Raw genomic sequence first — 20,890 nt, 5'->3', positions numbered from 1 at the left:
ATGGTTGCCAGCACAGGATTAGCAGCCTGTTGATTTAGAGGGCTTATTACAGGAGCTTAATTCTATTTTGACAGATGAAAGTAAGTTAATTATAGCTAGAAATAGCTCTGAATTTGGGTTGTGGGATTTTTTTTCCTTCCTGTCTTCCCCTTCTGTGAGTTGTGGTATCACTTCCTTCCCTTTCTTTACCTCAAAGCCAGTGTTTTCTGTGAGATGCTTCTCTGGCCCAGGGAAGCCTCTAACACAGACACTGGGGGCAGATGTGGTATTGCTCATTATTGCTGCCTGTGAGGCACCATGGCACCACTCCACTCCTCCCAGACTCCCCAGGCTGCCCTAGAGCCCCTCCTTGGGTTTGTGCCTGACAGAAATGACCCCAAAACCTGTCCCCTACCCACCCCCTGCACTGACACACAACCTGGGCTGGGACAGGAAATGCCCAGCAGGGACCAAGTGACCTGCAGGGCTCAGACTCAGAGGCGTGCAGGAGAAGTGCTCAAAGAAATCAAGGAACATTAATGCTGAGGCTTAGAAGTGGGAGCACCAGCTACACAAGGAAATTGCCATCCTGTGAGATTAACGGGGTCTAGTCAGGATCAGAGGACAACTGCTGCCATAAGTCATCTCCAGCAAAAGCCACTGTCTGCCTCGACTCCCTAAATGCCTAAGGAATCATGATCTTCCTAGAGAAATAAAGCACAAAAACAAGAGTCTACCCCATTCCCAAGTCATTTGTATGAAAATCTCACCCCCAGGGCTCTCCTTTATTTTCTTTCTTTTCTCCTGCCCACCACACCTGTGTCTCCTGTACACTTGAAGATGCAGGCAGAGAACAGAAATACCATTTCCTTCCCTCAGAGTAAACCCAGTCACCACCAGCTGGCCCCGTTTTTGTGATCAGCAGGACCTGACCACGTCACTCCCCTCCCAGCCAGGCTCACCCAGCTGATTGAGGAGCTGTGTCTGACCTGTGTCACTGAAGCACAAGGTGACAAATCTCATTGCTAGCTCAGTGTACACCCATTTCTCCAAGGAAAGCCCCAACCACAGGCTTGGGAGCTCCGGTGATGCTCCAGGAAAGCACAGGAGGTTTGGATATTGCTACAAGCCCTCACACTCAAAGAGCACAGTGGGGAGCCCGGGCTCACAAGGACCATCCACCACCCCATCCTCATGGTTTGCAGGAGCAAACAGCTTGTGCTGCTTTCCCCCAGCACAAACCCAGCCCAGGAGATGCTGGCTGGGACACCCGGAGAGGCGCTCACCCCCGGACAGCGTGCAGCAGGCGCAGCGAGGGGTAGGCAGTCCTGACGTTGATGTGGTGCTTCAGGATGAGCTCGTTCACCCACTCCACTCGCTCCTTGCCCCCCTTGGCCATGAAGGCTGGGATCCAGAGGATGCTGCCATTGAGGCTGTGCAGGCGCTGCAGCAGCTTCTCCCTCCAGGTCTCGTTCACCAGGTCCTCGAAGGCGCGCTGGATCACCGAGGGGTTCATCGTCACCAGGTCTGTCTTCATGCCCACGTCCTGGGAGTACTCCTGCACGGGGGCCAGGTTGCACCTGCAAAGGGAACACCCAACAGCCCTGCTCAGTGGACTGAGAGAGGGCAGGGACGGGCACGAGGGGGGTGTGATGCCAAAAGCCAGGGCTGGTGACATTGTGCCCATTCGCCCGCGCTTTTAGGAGGAAGAGGAGGGAGAATGACCCTCTGCAGGAAATTAGTGATGATGAGCCATCTCCATCTCAGGCCACCATCCCTCAGCACGATGTGCCTCTGGAACCAGGCTAATGGCAGCCACAACTGTGCTGTATCCAGGGAGCAGCGGCTCTTCTGGTGCCTCTCAAAAATAACATCAGCAACAAAGCTCCAGTCTCTGCTTTCATGGCAAGTTTTAGACAAAACAGCCTTTTCCACTCAAGGAAAGCACTTGACTCTTTAATTCCAGCTCTGCTGGAGTAACATTATCCCAAAAGCCTTTCCTCCCCCTGGCGAGTCTCTGCAAGCAGCAGACCTGGTGGCACCGGTGGTGATACTGACACCAGCAGGAGGGGGATGCCAGGACATGGTCTCACAGGGTCTGACTGTCTGGAGGCTGTGACCCTCACAAAACACCTTTTTCTGTAGTGTTCATTGGTGCCTCCTCTCAGACTGTACATGTGGGCACAGGCCATTCTGAGCTCCTGTGTCACAGCAGCATGAGGGCTGAGGGCCTGTGAGGCAAATTGCCAGCAAATCACCCTTGTTATAGAGTGGTTTCCTACAGATCCCTGAAGGGGATAATCTATGTCTGTGCCATGCCCATGGCACAGGGCACATGGCACTGGGAACCAGCTGATGGGAGGGATGCAGAGAGATGCTCCCCCAGCATCCTCAAAACCAGAGGATACCCATGTGTTTGCACACTCAGTGCTTTGCTGTGGTGTCTGACAGTGAATTTACAGTATTTAACGAGCAGGAATTGCATCCTAAGCATCTGCCTCAATAATCAGCCATTATTACTGTTTTCTCTACTTAGACATGGAGAAAATAATGGAATGGTGGAAAGAAAATCCAGCTACAGGCATGGAGGCCCTTTAACTGACTCATCACAGGAGTGAATTCAGTAAAAATAAACATTGGACCTGTATCCTGGACACAGACCCAATGTCACTGCCAACCCTGCTGAAAAGGCTGCTTGGATGTAGCAAACCTCCCTCAGGAAGATGCAGGTTCCAGCAGTGGCTCAGACAGTGGGAAGTGTGTCTGTGCCAGACCTGCACCAGCACATGGCTGGAGAGAAGTTGCTCAAAATTCCCATCCTCACATCCAGAAAAGCTTTTCTCCAGCAATTTTGCTGCCTGACGTGAATGCCCCTCACTAAACTTTGCCAGCAGCACAGTAAGCAGTTTTTCCCTCTGCTCACTTGTGTTCCAGTTAAGGATAACACTCTATCCCCTGTGGGCAGGCTGGAGCTGCCAGCAGCCAGGCAGCTGGAGCAGCAGGGTTTGAGTGGGGGACAGAGGTGACATTATCCTCATTCCCACATCACACCAGCACCGCCTCTGTGAGCTCCTGATGGATTGGGCTGTCCTTGTAATAGACTCACCAGAAAACAAATGTCTGCATGTACATAAATCATCTGTAGATTCCACAGCCTCCCAACTAACAGGGGCATTGGGCTGGGAGGGCAGGAGCTCCTCCTCTCCACTTCAGACACCACCAGAAGTGAATCTGGTGTGTCCCAGCAGGGCTCAGGATGTGCTATGCAAGGATATGGCACTGGGGACAGAGGGGACACAGGGGACTGTCAGACCTGGCCATGCACAAGTGTGGTGCATTCAGGGCATTGTGTGGTGCACCCCTTGTGCTCGAGTGATTTGAGGAAGAATCAGGTTTGTGAGAGCCCAGGATGGGGTTTGTTTTCAAGAGGACAAACCTGAGAGAAGGGGAGGCTGTGGGGAGCAATGGTGCACCACGAGAAGAGACAAGGTGCACTCACAAGGACATGTGGGGAGCGCTTGGGGACGCGGGGAAGGGTCCCCAGCAGAACTCTGTGAGTGCTCGGGGGGCTGTGGGGATCCCAGCCCCCTGCACTGCTCCCGGGGCCCCTGAGCTGCAGGAGCAGTGCCCTCCCTACCTGATGACGAAGCTGTGAGCGTCGATCTCGGGCCCGCAGCCGCTGCTGAGCAGCACCCCCGAGTTGCCCACGATGGCGCAGCTGGGGAACTGCTTGCCCTTGAGGGGAGAGGTGCGGGGCAGCAGCTCGTACAGGTTCTGCGACACGTTCATGGTGCTGTCCCTGTCAAAGACATAGTGGATGATGTCCCCCGGCTTCAGCGTCCCCTTCAGCACTGAAATGTCCTTCTCTGCATCCAGGAACTTCAAGATCTGCTTCCTGAGCACAGGGAAGAAAACAGCCTTATCAGGTGAGGTACAGAGATTACCTGGGTCAGGTGTAAGGTGAGCTCCTGCCTCCCGGCTGCCCTCACTCTCTGGCCAGTCCATCTCACTTTGCTCTCCAGGCACAGCTTACTAAAGGTTATCTCCACCTCAATGCCTGCTCCCTCTCCACTCACCCCTGCCCAGGCAGGCTACCACAGTCAGCCCACCATTAGTGAGGGTCCCTGAGTTCACCCAGGCAAGCAGGTCTCCTTCCCTCTGTGACCCATCACCTGCACACACAAATTCCACTTGGCCTGAAAAACAGGGGCTCAAGTGCTCCTTGTTTTGTCATTGCCAGGCCAGCTGGCTTAGCTGGGAATTCATTTCCAAGCAATCGTTTACAGATATGAAGCCTATCTCAGCAGGAGGTAAGTCTTTATATTTCTTCCTTGACTTCTTTAGATGATACACAGTTTGCCAGCTTGCATTGGAGAGGACCAAATCTGTCTCTTGTCCTACAGGTAATTACTAGTACCTGATCTTCAAAGAGAGTGTCTGGTTGTGTCTCCATTTGGATGAGGCTGGTTTAATGTTGTGCTTAATGCTTTCATTACTTCTGTCAACAACAGCTGGAGATGAGGAGTCATTTATTACTACTTCAGCTCTAGAGAAAAGAAAGTCAGGGAGAAGGAGACAGAATCCGTTAGCATCCCAATGGCACTTCTAATCACCATCTTCAGCTCTGGCTGCTGGAATTCAAACTTCATCAGAAAAGCAAAATTGTAGTTATTAGCTAAACAAGAAGTGAAAGCCTGTTCGTATTCTGCTACACTCAAGCAGACAGACAGAGATCCTTAAATACCCACTCGCTTCTACAAACACAGACTGACAGCCAGGCACAGCTCCACAGAAAACACACCATTACACACTGAGCTGCATGCACAGAAAAACACACAGTGACAGGCTGGCAGATGGGCATTTGCAGACAAGACACCCCAAAGCCCCCAAAATTCACAAAGAAACTTCCTAGCCAAGGTGGCTGCCCTGCTGCCTCATGGTCACACACTAACATCCCAAAGTGGAGCCAGCTCAGTTCCTGGAGAAGATTAAATTCCTCACCAGAGAGGAGCAACTCTCTCTTCACCCAGTGGAGAAATTAATTCAGCTGAGCTGCTGGGTGCAGCTTGTGTGACTGGGCTGTGAGCATCCTGTACTAAAGAGGGGCAAGCTGGCTCACTGGAAACTTTTTCCCTGCTTAGAATTGAGCACAAGGATTTCAGCACCCATATCACCTGTTCCAGACCAAGAAAAGAGCAGCAGCCAGATGCTGGAGATCACTGGGAGACCCCAGTGTTTAATCCCTGCTCAAAGAAGCAAATCAGCCCCAGCACTTGTGCGACATTAAAATCAAACTGCATGAATTGAAGGAGCTTCCAACTATTTGGTTCCAGCCAGCTGCCTTCCAAAAAGAAAAGCCAAGCATCTCATCAAGAAGCTGCGTGTATATCTGCAGACCCAAAAAAGCCTTCACACTTCAGAGCACTCTGAAAAATACACAGCCAAAGCACTCGCTATCAGCTAAAGGGAATCTCCCTCTCTACTGCAAAGGGCTTCTTCCAGCTGGGAAATGCTTTGTAAATAAATGCATTTATATAAAGCACATAAACCCTGAGGAGGGAGCAGAGTGAGGGATGGGGCAGAGGTGGTAGCCCAGGCTCATGGACAAACATCCAACTCCTGGGAACATATCTCCAGCCCAGGGAAATTGCTCCTCAGAACACACTGTGGCTCATACTGTATAATGTTTGAAAAAGGCAAGGAAATGTGTTTATAAATGCTGGCTGCCAGTGTCCTGATGTGTGTGTGTACAGTACCTCTCCAGAGGTTGTCAGTCTGTTGGATTTGTTTGCTTCTTGCATTTTGCTGCACCACTCATGTCTTGAAAACCTCACCTAAAAGGTGTCAAAAATTATGACTGAAGCAAGGTAAAGCAATCCTGGGAATAACTATGGGTTTTTTTGGTTTTGTCCATTTTCTGTGTTTTGGTCACGGGTGGTGACATCATCACAGAATGATATCACTCTACCTTGCATGCTGTCACCAAGATTTTCAAATGTGCCACTTGGCAAGGCTGGGCTGACAGGGAATCACTGTAAAAGTGACACAGAGAGACACTGAATGGGGCTGGGATGCCAGGGAATGACTCTGCCACGGAGGGATGTTACTGCAACAACACTGGAGTTCTGGTCCCAAACACAGTGAGCTGTCCTCTAATAGCACCTAGAACTATGGAAAATAGCAACTCTATCACTGACTTATTTTCACAATAAGTAAACTCTTTCTCATTCTCTCAATCACCACAACTTCCAGATCCTTGGTTATTTGCAAATGATTACTGCATTGAGCTGGAAGAAGGAGGGGGGGGAAATGATTAAGAAAATGCAAAGCAGAAGTGAAAAGGAACAGATACATTTGCTAAATAAGAACAGCACTATCCAGCGAAGAGGAGAAGCAGATTAATAGCTGCCTTACAGCAAAAACAAATGAACACAAAATCTAATTTACAAACCTATTAGATTTGCTATGTAAGCTGTTCACAGCTGATCTGATTGTACCTCTGCCTCCAGAACTCCTGCAAGACAAAGGAAATGCATTATTTATAATTCCAGCTCCTTTCTGCCAAGCATTGTTCAACAGTCAAGAGATCCTGCTCTGAAGGGCTCCAAGTGGAGACACTGCCACGCTGCCCGTGTCCCATCCCATCCAGAAGGGAGATGTCTTGATGCCTCTGAAGGGCTTTCCATCCCTCATCACCACTGCCCTGATGTGACTGTGAAACCATTCTGGCAAAGAACACCCCGAGCCACCCCAGTTAATAATCCCTGTGTGATCTACCCAGCCAGCACAGACATCTGCTCCTGCTGCCCCCGCAGTGTGCGCCCCACATACTCTGCTTCTCTCTATGAGCCAGGTGTTGGCACTGCACACAGAACCTCTCCTCCATCTCCAGGCTGCCAATGGACTTGCCCTGTCCTTTTCAGGACTGAATGATCTCACCACTTCATCTGGGCTTTTAGTTGAGAACATCCAATATCTCTATTTCATGCAGATTGAATGACCAGCCCCTTGACTTGTGGGGACCTCACACTCTCAGTGTACCTTCTCTCAGCTCCCAGGGACCCAGGCCAGACCCACAGCTCCACTCCAATCCTGTGGGTGCCTTCAAGCTCCCTCTCCCCACCTCTGGTGTAACTTGGCTGAAGCTACAAGGCCAATTCACCACAGCCATTCACACGCTGGAGCTGAGACCTGAAGTGACAGCAGTGTCACTCCCACGGCCTGACACCAGCACACAAGGACAGATGTCAGACCAGCCTGACCAAGACCTGTGGGAATGAGCAGCCAAAGTTTCCAGCACCTCTATGATGCTATATTGAAGAACAGGTTGGAGCAAGCCCCTTCAGAGATCCACACCATTCACACAAGCTGTGAATCCTCACTTAAACACATAAAGTATTGGTCTGCATCTAGCTGGCTGCTTGCTTTAGCTTGCTGCTTTCAAAGGGGTCACAAAGAACAAGCCACCCACCTTGTGGTGCTCAAGGGAGCTGGGCTCCCATTCACACACATTTTAACCACCATGCACTCATTGCTCTGTTTTATTGTTCCCATTGCACAGATATCCCAAAGAGCACACTCATAAAGAGAAACAAATTCTCTTCCAGCAGAAATATTGCTACCCAGAAATATATACCTTAATGGAAATGTATCTCAGGAGAACGTATTTCTACCAGTTCTGAAAAAAATCCCAAATGCATTAGACAAAAAGGAAAGAGTGTGTGTGAGTGTGCTTGGTGCCATTAAAAAGGATTTTCAGACTTGCAGGATGCCACATAAATCCCCTCATTAGGCTGAACATAGCCCTCAGCACCACGTAACATCAAACCCTTGGAAATGTCACGATGGTTTTCCCTTTCCTCCCTCCTGCCAGAGACCATCCATGGCCAAGTCAGAGCGATTCCTGCTCCAGCTCTCTCGTCTGTCCTTTGACAGACCTGAGAGCCTGCGAGCTGTTTCATTTTTTGGTGCATCAAGGGAACAGCAGGGCTGGCTCATTCCTGGAGCCTACTGGCATTTAACAAGCCCCCACATTAATGGGGTTCACGGCAGGGTGTGGGAGCAGACTGGATTAGTGTGCAAACCACGCACCTGCCCAGAGACATCTCCTCTGGAGGAGCCTTCCAAATGGGATTCACACTCCTTCACACTCACTGTAGGACAGGCAAAGCTTAGAGAAAGAAATTTTTTTTTTTCCCTGAATACATGCTGGTTCACATGTGAAAGGAAGAAAGGTAAATTAGGAAGTAGAGATGACTGTTCCCTAGGTGTTAGTTCCTACCTCATCCATGTTTTGTGGCTACAGCAGGAAGGATTCAGAGCATCACAAGGTATTATTCAAATGCACTTATCCAGTCTGGCTTTACATGCCCCCCGTGACAGGTCTGTGTGCTTCCTCCTGGAATTAAGGCAGGTGTTGGGGCTGGAGATGCTGGATGTGAGGAAGACAAGTTGAGAGCACCTCTGCCTGTGTGCAGCCTGGTGGGGAAGGGGACTGGCTGCCAGCTGAGAACCCCCTCAAGGACAGTGTCAGGGGTTACTCTTTCCTCCTCACACACTGTGAAAAACTAAAATATTGCAATGCACAAAGGGTTCTGCTGTCATAAATGAGCAGGGAGGGGGCAGCTTACTGGTGGAAGAGAGCAAGGCTCTGCTAACCATCTTGCCATGGCACTGGGATCACTGCTCTGCTGGCCAGCAGCAGACACGATGCTCTCCTGGACACCTGAGATGCTGGCAAAGACACTGCTCCCTGTGCCAAGCGTGGTTTCTCCCTCCAAGAGAGGGAGACTGCCCAAAGCTGAGACAAGATACTTGTCTGAAGGTTTATGAGATGGTTTATGGATCTTAAAATGCTCAAACCTGTCAGTCCTTTGGTGCATTGTGTGCCACACTACAACCTCAGGATGTCTTCCCTGCAACCTCCCTTTGTACAGCGAAAGGCAATGTGTGCTGTAGGATGCTGTGGGGTGTGTGGCCCTGTCCAGCCACCCCACTCAGCTCAACCCACTGGTGGGTCCCAGACAGACAAACCAGCTGCCCAAAACACAGAAACTCAGCCAAGCACTGTATTCTCCAAGGTCTGCCATACTTCACTGCCAGCACAGGCAAGCCAGTACCCCTGTATGCCTTCACTTCCCCCACCTGGGAAGCAAAAAACCTTTAGAAATGGAGGGTTTTAATTAGCAAGCACCAAAAAACCCAAAAAACACAACAAAAAAGCCCCCCAAACCCCAGTCCATTTTATTACACCTTCCTGACCTGGAGTTTCAAATCTCTTTGCTTCAAAAGGCAAAGACCAACCTCGATTAAAACACCACAGATAGCATTGATTTTGAAAAGCTTTCTAGTGCTACACTGTGTTTGGACTGAATTGCCTTATTAATCTAGTTGTTATCAGTTTCATTGTATAGCCAGCTCCACAAAGTAGCAACCTGCTTCCTAATCCTATTATTTACAAAACATTTTTCTTTGGGCTTCTGTTGGGATGTTTTCCAGTGATAAGTTGCATCTATATGTGCTAATGCCATCTTACTGACTTATGCCATCTTTTCTCATTTTCGCTGAGATTTTCAAGCTGCATTGCCACTATCTAAGATATTATATAGGTCAAAACGTTCTGTGCTCAGATGTAAAGTGACACTGATTCATATATCAGAGGATCTAAAAGAAAAATTGACACATGGTTCAGGTCCAAATTTTCTTGGATGAATAATTTGTGACAAATCAGGTATGCAAAGACTCTTCTATTTGCCCCCAGTGAATGGGCCTGTTTAGGGTTTTTATTTCTCTTTTCATCATTTCCTGCTTCTTAAATGCTTCTCTTAATTGTTGCTAGGTAAGTTCAGTCTCGCTTGGAGCCACTTGGACACGTGAAATCAAAGCTGCTTTGACTGAACAAGTAGGTCACACAGCCTCGTTGGGGGAGCAGATCTCTATGAGCAGACTCCACATGTCCACGTTGCCAGGCTCACAAAATAGAAAATGTGTTTTCCATGGGTATTTTACAAAGCCTACCCCCCAAGTCCTGCTTCCCCCCAGCATCTGTGGCAGGTGATACACATGGGGAAAGGGGAGAAACAGGAATTAACTGGAAATTTCAGCCATGCCCAACCACCCATTTCACAGCTCAAAGAATGATTTGGGTTGGAAAGGACCTTAAAGATCATCTCGTTCCAACCCTCCTGCATTTAACCACATTTGTGAAGCTTATTCCTGGTGGAACAAAACCTTTGCCTCTTCCTGACCCTGGGCAACCCAAGTCCTCCTCTTCTCCCTCCTCCAAATAAAAGTTAGGTAATAGTCCCTTGGGGGATTATTAAGCTGAATTTATCCACCTGAATTCCCCAGGAAGAGAGTTCAGAGTGCCAAATTTTTACCTGAGGGGTTCAAAAGACTAACACCTACTAATTAGGTTTTCACAACCTGCTTTTATGTTACGTGCATTTTATGATCCTTGTTTTACAGCTGGGACACTGGGGGTGAAGTGGCTTGGCTCTTAACACCAAAAAATGAGTTCCACAAGCCAGGAGCAGGCACTGTGAGCCTCCAGCAGACCTGTCCTCTTGAAAATGCTGCTCTTTACTTGCTGGGCATGGCTCTTGCTGGGTGAGAGGGCCCAGAGGACCACGGGAATTGGTCTGCAAAGGTTTCACTGGACAGCAATTGCAGTCCAGGGCTTTTGGGGGGAAATTGTCACATTTCCAAGTTGTCTATGAAAGAGAAATAACTGGCTTCCACATGCTAACCCATACAGCCCTACCCTGCAGGGTGGACAAGCAAAGGTGTCCCAGGAGCCAAAAGTGAGAAGAAACTGAGCCCAGAATCCAGCCTGGATTCCTTGGAGATCGTGTCCTGGTTTTCCATTAGCCCATCAGAGTGTGGCTGAAAATATGGAAAAAGGACACATTCACTGATAAGTCCCCTTGTGGGCTTCTGACTAGACTCTCAAGTGGTTACTGTGGAGTTTGGGTCAAAATCCACCCACATCCATCAAATGCTCTGCTGCCCCAGGAGAGACAAATTCAAAGAGAAAGGACTGCTTAGCCCCATGTGTAAATCAACTTGCAAATCAGAAACAAAAGCCAAAACTAGAGAGAAGTGATGGGATCAGAGGTGCATTTCTGAACCTTGAGATCCTGCACTCAAACAGTCCATTGTGCACTTTCCTGGCACTGCTCCATTCCAGGAATGCTGCTCTTCCAGGCTCCAGCATCATCTTGCCTTCCTGCAACCCATCTCATTGAATACTGGGGGAAGCTGGCACATCAGACCCTTGCAGGCCATTCCTGTGATATTTCACCAGCTGTTTAGGAGGCTCTCTCATGCTGGGATGTGGAGGAGACTGTGATGAAGAGAAGTGGTGGTTGCTGCGTGGTAGCTGAGTACCCACACTCCCCAGGCGAGCAAGGGATTAATTGGGAAAATGTTTCTAAAGCAGTTGCCTGCTAGGACAAAAGATCCTGCAATACATCTTGATGAGATATTTGAAATCACACTTCGATGTGTTTAAAAAAAATCTCACTTGATTATATTGTCACAGCTTGGCAGCCCAAGTGTCAAAAACTTCATAAATATCAGGTGCTACTTTTAGTGTTCCAAGCTTAATTCTAGCAAATCGTACAATTGCATTTGGGAAAGTGTGCCCATATTATGGCTTTCAGAAACATCACCTGGTCCAGCTGGGGTCCCAGTGCAGGTCTGGTGCATGAGGAGCAGCCAGGCTGGCAGAACAGCATCTTCCAGCAAGCACCAGTGAGGCACCAGCCAATGGCCTCCCTGTTGCTCATGGCACTCGCCATGGGAAATGCAGATCTCTCAGTCCCATGCAAAGCAGCCTTGTTAATTTGGCCACCTCTTCCCACACCCCAATCCCACCTCCACAACATCACCCACCCTGCAGACTCCTTCCCAGGGACCACAAGAGGATGGGAAGGTCGGGGGTGCTCAGCATCCCTGCCTGCCAGGTGTGACAGTGGCTCCACATCAGCTCTGGAGTAAATGTGAGCAGGGTTTGACCCTGACACCTCTGGCTGGCTGAGAGCCATGGTCTACAATCATTGCAAGTGACTGCTGAGGACACGATGGAATGAAGACACATGAGCTTGCAAAACAGACATCTATTGCTTAATAAGGAACATGCCAATTAGTCTGAAACACTTATGAGACAAAACCAGTGACAAATCAGCAGGAACTGTGCAGCTCTGACAACAAAGGGACACGAGGCAATGGGAGATGCCCGTGGCAGCCTGTCACCAGGACACTGCTGGGGATGACTCTGCACTGGGGTAACCAAATCCCTGTCCCTGCCTTGAGCTCTGGGCCCAACCCAGTATGAGCTTTTCCTGAGCCACAGAAGTGTCTCTTGCACCTGTGGAGTGTCAGCTCTCACACCCAACATGCATTTGCCACATCAGCATGGCCTGACTCAATCACCTCAGATGCTCTTATTCTATCACTGCTCTAAAGACAAAATAATCACAGGCCTCTCATGTCAGACACTTCCCCTCTCCCCATCCTGCGTACTGGCAGGACCTTATTCCCTCCTTCATCTTTAAAACATTATTCCTGGCATCAGCTTTTTTACTCTGGCTGTGTTAATGAAACAGCCAGCAAAGAAACAGACACTGAAGCAGGCAAAAAGGATCCAAAGGGGCTTGGGACTGGGCAGGGTGATTGTATTTCGTGTATGTTTGTGTAATTTAGTTTTTTCTCTTTTTTTCCCTTCTGGAAGGGAGAAGGTAAAACCCCAAAAGTTCAGAAAAGATCTAGAAAGTAGCTGAGACAAAAGCCCCACTGCTTACAAAACAGGTCTACACTATACATTTGTCCTGAGATAATTTTTTCTGCAAACAGAGCAGAGCTCTCAGGGAGCACAAACAGCAGAGCATCAGGCTTGCAGCAGAGCCTGTCACCCTGAGCATCCATGCCCCAGAAACCCCAGTGGCTCCTGCAGCATCTTGGGTGCCACATACCTTGGGAAATGGCACAACATGAAATATTATCATGTGGGGCTGTGGGCCCTTGGGCTCATCCTCCTACACCCCTCTCATCTCTTTTCCCAGTGCTCTGCGCAGCACACTGGAATGCTGAAGGTCTCGTGTGGTTTCTTCTTTCCCTGTTGATGCAGATGCTGAGGACCTCTCCTGAGCAGAGACACCGTCCTGGGGCAGTTCTTCTGTATGAGCATCCTCAAAATAACACCTGGTGCCTACACAAAGAGGGCTGGGAGTGCTTGGGTGAGAGCTACACCCCACAGCCAGCAATGGAGCTGTCCCAGGACCTTCACAGTGATGCAGATCCCAGATCACAACATCGAGCTGTCAAATACTGAAAAGTCCATGGTGGTTTCAGAGCTCAAACTCATCTTACCACCCCTGCTCACAAAGTGGAAACTCAGGCAGTAGAAAGAAGTTTAATTACCCACTGAGCAGCTGCTGGTTGCCAGTTGAGTGTGCTCCTGGGTGTCTGAAAAGGTGCTGGAGATGCCTCACAATAATCTTAACCCTTGCAGGGGGAACATGGCCACTCTTGTAGCCACTGGCCAAGGGCTGACTGGTATTCCTGAAGGTGCTGGCAAAGCCTGGCTGTAAGAACCATCCTTGGATTCTGAGCTGCCAGACACATGGGTGATACCTGGAGCCCACTGGGATGCTGTTGCACTGAGGATGCCTTGAGAGAGCACTCCAAAACTGTGACAAAATGTGCTTTTCAAAGCAGCCCTGCCTATGGAGAGCATGGGGAGGGACAGAGTGCTCAGCATAAAGACAGCGAGCCTGGGCTGGGGTTTGTGCTTGTTTGGGATATTCCCAGGGGATTTCTGCATGCAGTAACAAGGACCTGATTTGCAATGGCAAGAAGTATTCAGACTTAAGTCTGGCAAGAGCTCTCACCCTCACCACTGCACTGCTTTGGCACGTTTCAGCAGTGCTGTGCATCAGTCCTTTCACTTCCCAATTGGGCCAATTCTGCTGCTGTTGATGAAGATGCATCTCCCAAGGCCATCACCACCATCAAGGCTGCTGCCAGCCAAGACAAGGATTTACAGTGGAAACATGAAGAAAAAGGAGCTTTAAAGATACTCTCCTTTTTAACTTTTTCTTTTTCTATTGCATTGCAAGGGACTGAGAAGCTGACAGCTATCTGCTCTGCAGTGGTGTTTGTTGAAGGACACCTGAAACTCTGCACCTCTAGTGAATTTACTTTGCCAGGGAACTTGCCTGTTTCCTGAGGCAACTGGGGAGGGAAGCCAGAGAAACTGCAAAATAATTATTGCCTAATGTTGTACTTTGGGCTTATTTTTTGCTGCTGAGAATGACCCAGGCCCAGGAGAAACAACTGTGGGAGGCAATTAGAAGAAGTCCAATTTTGGTTTGGTTTTGGAACAACTGGTTTTTACAGGAACTGTGCCTGATGCATTTAAGTAGTGCTATTCTCAAGGATGAAAAAGCAAAATACCTGTAAAATCACAGAATCACATAGATTAAAAATATCTTTTAAGATCACCGAGTCCAACAGTCATCCCAAGACTACCAAGTCCAGCATGAAACCATGTTTCTAAGAGCCACATCTACACATCTTTTAAATACCTCCAGGGATCATGACTCCTCCACCACTTCCCTGGGCTGCCTGTGCCAATTGCTTGTCAGACCTCTCAGTGAAGAACTTTTTACTGCTATCCAATCTAAACCTCTTCTGGTGCTAGTTAAGGCCATTTCCTCGTCTTATCATTAGGACAGCCTGAAAGCCCAAGGAAAGATAAAGGCGCTCCTGTTAAATGCTTTTCCTGGAAGATCAAAAGCCTGGAGAGAAAACCGAGCCCTTGAGTTCCTCCGTGCCTGGGGAAGGCTGGGAGGGGTGGTGGCAGCAGCAGGATCTGCTGTGTCACTGCTGGCCCAGGTCCCAGGGGAGCAGCCCCAGAGTGCTGAGGCTGAATCTCTGAACTCACCATCAGCTGCCCAACAAGCCTCCACTAAATGAGCCAGCACTCGCAGCTCTGTGCTCTCTGCTGGCACAGAAAGGTTTCCTTGGCATCCCCAACTGGAATCTGCACTTGCAGGGTTAGAGGTGGGACACAAAAAGCCCACCTGGGCAAAAAGGAAACCTGGAGCCCTGCTGGGAGCTGCTTTATTGTCTTCATGGAACTGGCCTGGCTACAGCAACAGTGCAGCCAAGAAAGGCTGGCTGGTGATTTGCATCCTCCTGCCACAGCTTTCCTCACCAGCAAGGTCACAAACTTCCTCCTTGGGGGTCTTGTAAGCTGCTGACAACCAGTACTGGGCTGAGGAGAAACTTTTCAACAGACTGGAAGCCCCTTAGCATTGGCTTTTCTTTATTGTTTCACTGGGGGGCTCGCTTGGGCGACTGTGAGTGCTTTCCATCCCGCTGACCCCAGCCCTCCACTATTCCCTCCATTCCCTCAGAGCTCAGCTTAATGTGGACATTCATTTCCCAAACCTGCTTCAGGCAGGAGCACAGGGGTTTGGAAATGTTTTTGTGGCAGGCTGCCCTGCCCTGCAGGGCTGCAGGAGGTGAGGGAGTGTTTCATGGGGAGGAGAGGGAGCTCTGCAGCCTGAAATCGGCTGCTTGTACTTGAGGTTATTGTCAGAAGAGGTGCAATCAAAGCCTGAGTATTTTTCAACACCCTGAGTATTTTCTTACTCAAAGCTCCATCATTGCTTTTATTTCCCAGCCTGATGTGTCACGGAGCTTTTATTAAAGCCCTGCCATACCCAAGGAGTACAAAGGTCTCCTCTGGCTCCATATACATGAATACTTCCAGGATGTCGATGGGCTCCTCTCCTGCCGAGAGCTATTCCTCCTCCAGCCCAACCTGGATAATTGTTGGCTTGTGCACACCCACTGTGTGAGGGCACAAAAGCGCTCATTGGCAGAATGCAGCACTTTCTCCAGCAGAACTTTCTGGGGGAGAGCAAATCTTGCACTAACGCTGGGCTGGGTGCAGTAAATCACGGTCTGGAAGATGTAAGCAGGACATTTATACCCCATGGACCAACGCTGACAAGAAGGGTTATGACTACAGCCTGCTCCCAGCAAGTGCAGCAGCCTCCATAAAGGACACAAAATCGCTCTTCCCGAGCCTTTGAAAGGCAGGTGTTAGAAAAGGGCACATGAGGAAAAAGTGGCAATTTACTGACAAGCTCCCAGGCAGGCAGGGAGGCCAGCAGTATCAGAGACTCCTATTCGTCACTTAGAGCGAGCAGAATATAATTCCTCCTGTAATCAGGATGGAGAGGCATGTGGTCTGGGCTAGCAGGGAAAAGGTTGACTCACATTAAGACCAACCCATTTCCAAGTGTCAAGTGCTCCCTAACATGGCTCAGACGCTAACTGGAGAAGTCACCGGTGGCAGCGGGTCACCAGCTCCCTCTACAGACAACCGGGACACAGCCGGACCCCCGCAGAACTGCAACAGCAGGCGCAGAACAACAAAGAGAGTCCCCTCAAACCGGAGCAGCATTCTCCTCCTCACCACCAGCAATCCCCCCACTCGCTGCCGAGTGCTTTGTTCCCCCTGCGGGGACAGGGACAGGGACGGGTCTGCCGCGCTGCCCCATCCCGGCGCGGATGAAGAAATGGCTGCGATGGCATCAGCGCTCCCAAGCCAGACGGGAGCGTGTCTTTTGTTCCCTGCCAGCGAAACAAAGAGCGGCGGCGGTGCATGGAAGCACAGGCGCCACCGGGCTGCAGGAAAAGTTCAGCAGCCCGGAACCAGCTGGCTGCTCGCACACAAAGTGCCGACACCGCTCGCCACAGCAATACCTGACGGAGCAGCACACGCCGCGGTATTCCTGCCCGCCGGCATCCCGCCAGCATCCCACAGCCCCGCCACCCAAACCCGCAGGTGACACGTGCAGACAGTGACAAGGATGTAGGAATGGGAAAAGCCCCGCACAAGGGTGGCTGCAGGGTGGGAAGATCGGGCTAAGCAAGAGCGACGCAGCACCAGGAGCGAGAAACTGCTGAATTTTCATCCTTGCCCCAACACCTCTTTGTTTCAGCATCTCCCGGCGGTGCGAGGCGGTGTAAGGATGTCGAGAGGAGTGAGATGGGACTGTTAAGGCACAAACATCTTTCTCAGAAGCCTCTGGCAGGCAGAGCAGCTCCGGCTGCCCTCGCCTCCTACCTTCCTTCACCTGCGAGGTGGGGAACTTATTGTCCAGAGAAAGAGCATGGCTTTGGGTTTTTTGTCCTTTTGCCAGCAGTATTATATTCTCTTTTACTTTTTACCTAATGAACGTTTTGCGTTTTCTTTCTGAATTTTTTCAGTGTTTGCAGGTGAGAGAAATCTGTTCCCCCCCCACTCCCACCCGTACGAGGAACGTTCTTCCAAAGACAATCCAAACCACAGGCAGGGGGCAGGGTACGTGTAAAAGTGGGCAAGCTGTTCGCTCCTCACAATAATTAGAGAGTGTTTCGATGCCAAGGAAAATGAAGAAAAGAGTTGCACCTGCCTGTGTTTCCCAGCCCCCTTCAGTGCCACCAGCCTGCCAGGGGACATCTGGGCAGCTGCTTCCTTCCCTGCTGCACCAACCGAAGCGAGGGTGGTCTGGGGGTGTGAAGGAGGATGCTGAGCCACACAATACAACAACCAAATATTCCTGATGTGGGGGAAAGCTGCACAAATGTGCAACATCTCCCAGACCTCTCACGGAGATGAGCTGTTCCCTCCTAGACACACAGAGAGCTCCTGGAAAACTTTGGAAGGGTCTCTTCTCTACACTGCTGTGCACTTGTGCTGTCACACAGTTCCCTTTACCTATAGGACCTGTTAACAACAAACGCTGTTAATGTGGCTCCCACAGTTGAAAACCCTCTATCATCCCCTGACCTGCTGCAGAACAGGCACTCTGCTTTTCCATGTCACCACAGCAATACATTTCAGCCAGGTCAGAGCACTGTGCTCACCATTCCTGGCACCATTGGCAGCACGCAGGGATGAAGTGCCCATTGTGCCAGGCTTCTGTGCAAGGTGAGCAGTGTTTGGTCCCTTACTGTGGGATGCAGGAGTTCATCAAACCCAAAACACTCCAGAGACACAATGGGGAAAAGTGGGTGGGAGAGGACAAAGCAAGAGAAAGGCTCAGTTGGCCCGAGTTCATGATTAAATAATATATAATTAATACAGCAGGGTCCCACCTTTGCTGTGTTTATCCTCACATGGGAAGCACAGCTGATGTGGGCACTGATCTGTGAAAGGTTTGGTGATCACATCTATCAGAGGGCTTGGGAGCCAGGACACTCCTCCACACCCTGGGGGCAGGGTGCTCCTCTCCTCTGCCGTTCCCTCCTGCACTACCATTTCTGATGCGTGTGGAACAAGCTGCTCCTGCTCCTACAGAACTCATCTGACCCTGCTGCCGTCTCTGCCGCCGCACTGCTTGGCACTACTTCCTTGGAGGAACTACAGCAACAAACTCTGATGCCAGGGTTTGGAGATAAGCAGCCAGCAAACAGCCAATTTCCATACAATGTATAGAAAAGAGAGGAGAAAAAAAGACACAATACTGGGAATCCCTAATGAACCAGGGTGAAAAACAGGACAAGTAAGTAACAAAACAGAATAGATTTTCAATAAGGGCACAGCAAGTTCTAGTGGGTAGATTTAGCAGATAGGGGAGGAGAGAGAATAAAGAACAGAAGCCGGAAAAGGAGATGGGAAGAAAGCAAGGGGATCAGAGCAGCCTGTCCAATGGGGAGGATGCATCAGAAGATTTTAATTTCCTTTATTATTATATAGATAGTGCCAGCTCATTGCAGAGCAACAATTCATCTACCCTGGTAACCCACAGTCTGGTGCTGGACGTTTCTAGACAAGGCTACTGACCTTTAAGGACTTCTTGCCTGTGGCACCCAGCATAACAAAACAATGAAACAATAAACAAACATCACTGCATTTCGTTCATAATCTCATAAAGGTGTTTCTTTTGGTGTAACACAGTGGACAAAGCCAGCTGGTCCCAAACAGAAACACCTTTGTGTCATTCAGGCACACCCCCGAGTGCACACCTCATTACTAAAATCATTTGGTTTTCCACATCGCTGTATCAAGTTCCTCAAGTTAATGCAAACCCTCCTCTCTGTATTTGTTCTTCATCTCCTAAATTTCCAAGCAGACCTCACAGATGGGGTTTATGGGGTGGGAAGGGTGTTGCTCCTCAGACTGAGGGGCTGCTTTAGCCCCTGCCATGCATGGCACCTGCAGGTAAACACTGACCACGACAGTGATCAATAAGGGGTGATCGTGAAGCCCCTAACACATCCCACAGAGACACACCAAGTGGGTTAAGCTCTCTGCTCCATCACCCCCACCCAACTGATCCCTGCTCAATCTCTCCTATCCCACAGACTAGTCCCTTATGCACCTGCAGACTGGTCTGTTATCCACCACTCCCATCAACTGGTGCCCTCTCCACCACACCCATCTGGATCAGCAGTGGCACCTAAGCCCCCTGGGCTGCAACTTGCGCCAGCACCCCTGTCCAGCAGACCACTCACACCAGTATCCCACTTGGGGACCTGCTCCATCCATCCATCAGCACCTGAGCACTGCCCGTGCCAAATTCCCTCTCTCCACACCAGGATCTGCTCCAACATTTCTAATCAGACTGGTACCCACTCCAGCATCCTTACCCAGACCTGTACCTCACAGAGCATCCCTGGACTGGTACCTCAGCCTCTCTAAAAGGATGTCTGTGTCTGTAACGTGAGCAGTACCTACTCCAGCATCTCTGCCCGGACCGGTACCTCAGTGTCTCTAGAGGGAGTGGTACCTGCTCCGGCATCCCCACCCGGACCGCTACCTCAGTGTCTGTAACGGGGAGGTACCTGCTCTGGCATCCCCATCCGGACAGGTACCTCAGCATCCCTAAAGGGACCGGCCCCTGCTCCAGCATCCCTACTCGGACCGGTACCAGCGCGTCTCTAGCGGCAGAGGCACCTGCTCCCGCAGCCCTGCCCGACCCGGCGCGGCTGCCCCCGGCCCCGCGCCCCACCGCGCCCCGTCCTGCCGGCGCGGGGCGGTCCCGCCCGGGGCTGCCCCGGCCCCGCGGAGCCGCGCGGGAGCGCAGCGCGCTCCCTTCCCACTTGGGCACGGCAAAAGCCGGGAGAGCCGGAGACAAAGAAACTGTCCGGGCGCCCGCCCCCTCCGCCGCCGCCTCCTCCCCGCTCCGCGGCACCGCTCCGCGCCCCTTCCCCCGCGCGGGGCCGGGGGCATTTACCCGCTCTCCTCCTCGATCTCCGAGATATCGGCGAAGATGAGGAAACCGACGAGCAGCGTGAGCAGCGCCAGCGTCCAGCCCCGGCACGGCAGCGGCATGGCTCCGGGGCTGGGCCGGGCTGGGCCGCTCCGCGCCGCTCCGCGGGGTGCGGAGCCCGGCGCCGCGTCCCGGCTCGGCGCCGCCGCCGCCGCCGCCCGGCGGGGCCGCTCCGCCCCTCGGCGCCCCCGGCCCGCCCCGCCGGCGCGGGGAGGCTGCGGAGGGGCGGGGAGGGGGCGCTCGGGGCGGGCCCGGCCCCGCCGCCCCCCGCCGCTAAAGTTTGCGGCGCGGCCCCGCCGCCCGAGCGTCCCGGGGTGAGCGCGGGGCGCCCGGAGCCGCCGCCTCCGCCGCGCCCTGCCAGCCCCCGAGAGCCCCTGTGAGCCCTGCGAGCCCTGCGAGCCCCTTCCCTGCCAGCCCCTGCCAGCCCCTGCCAGCCCCTGCCAGCCCCTGCCAGCCCCTGCCAGCCCCTGCCAGCCCCTGCCAGCGGGCTGCGCTCCTCGCCGCTCTGCCGCCTCCTCCCCTGCGCCCACCGCGCGGTGTGGCGGGGTCGCTCCTGGCCGGGGAAGGGGTGGGCACGGCGCAGGCGGGGCGGCTTCTCCCCGAAAGGACAAAAACTGTAATAAAATCAGACAACG

At 51.5% G+C, this 20,890-nt stretch overlaps 1 protein-coding gene across 1 annotated transcript in view; it reads right to left on the bottom strand.

The window, feature by feature from the left end:
* The window catches only part of ST8SIA2 (ST8 alpha-N-acetyl-neuraminide alpha-2,8-sialyltransferase 2), a 28,830-nt gene extending 8,437 nt beyond the window's left edge, over positions 1 to 20,393 (bottom strand). The window contains exons 1-5 of the mRNA XM_021530333.3: positions 20,220 to 20,393; positions 6,431 to 6,493; positions 4,397 to 4,525; positions 3,617 to 3,874; positions 1,266 to 1,559 (exon numbers count right to left, since the gene is read on the bottom strand). Of these exons, the coding sequence (XP_021386008.1) occupies positions 1,266 to 1,559; positions 3,617 to 3,874; positions 4,397 to 4,525; positions 6,431 to 6,493; positions 20,220 to 20,317 (842 nt within the window). The 5' untranslated portion in view covers positions 20,318 to 20,393. The remainder of the gene's footprint in view (positions 1 to 1,265; positions 1,560 to 3,616; positions 3,875 to 4,396; positions 4,526 to 6,430; positions 6,494 to 20,219) is intronic.
* Between the last annotated feature and the right edge of the window lie 497 nt (positions 20,394 to 20,890).

The sequence above is a fragment of the Lonchura striata genome, chromosome 10 (genome assembly GCF_050655825.1).
Source record: "Lonchura striata isolate lonStrDom1 chromosome 10, ASM5065582v1, whole genome shotgun sequence".
Taxonomy (NCBI): domain Eukaryota; kingdom Metazoa; phylum Chordata; class Aves; order Passeriformes; family Estrildidae; genus Lonchura; species Lonchura striata.
This window is presented reverse-complemented; position numbering and strand designations above follow the sequence as displayed.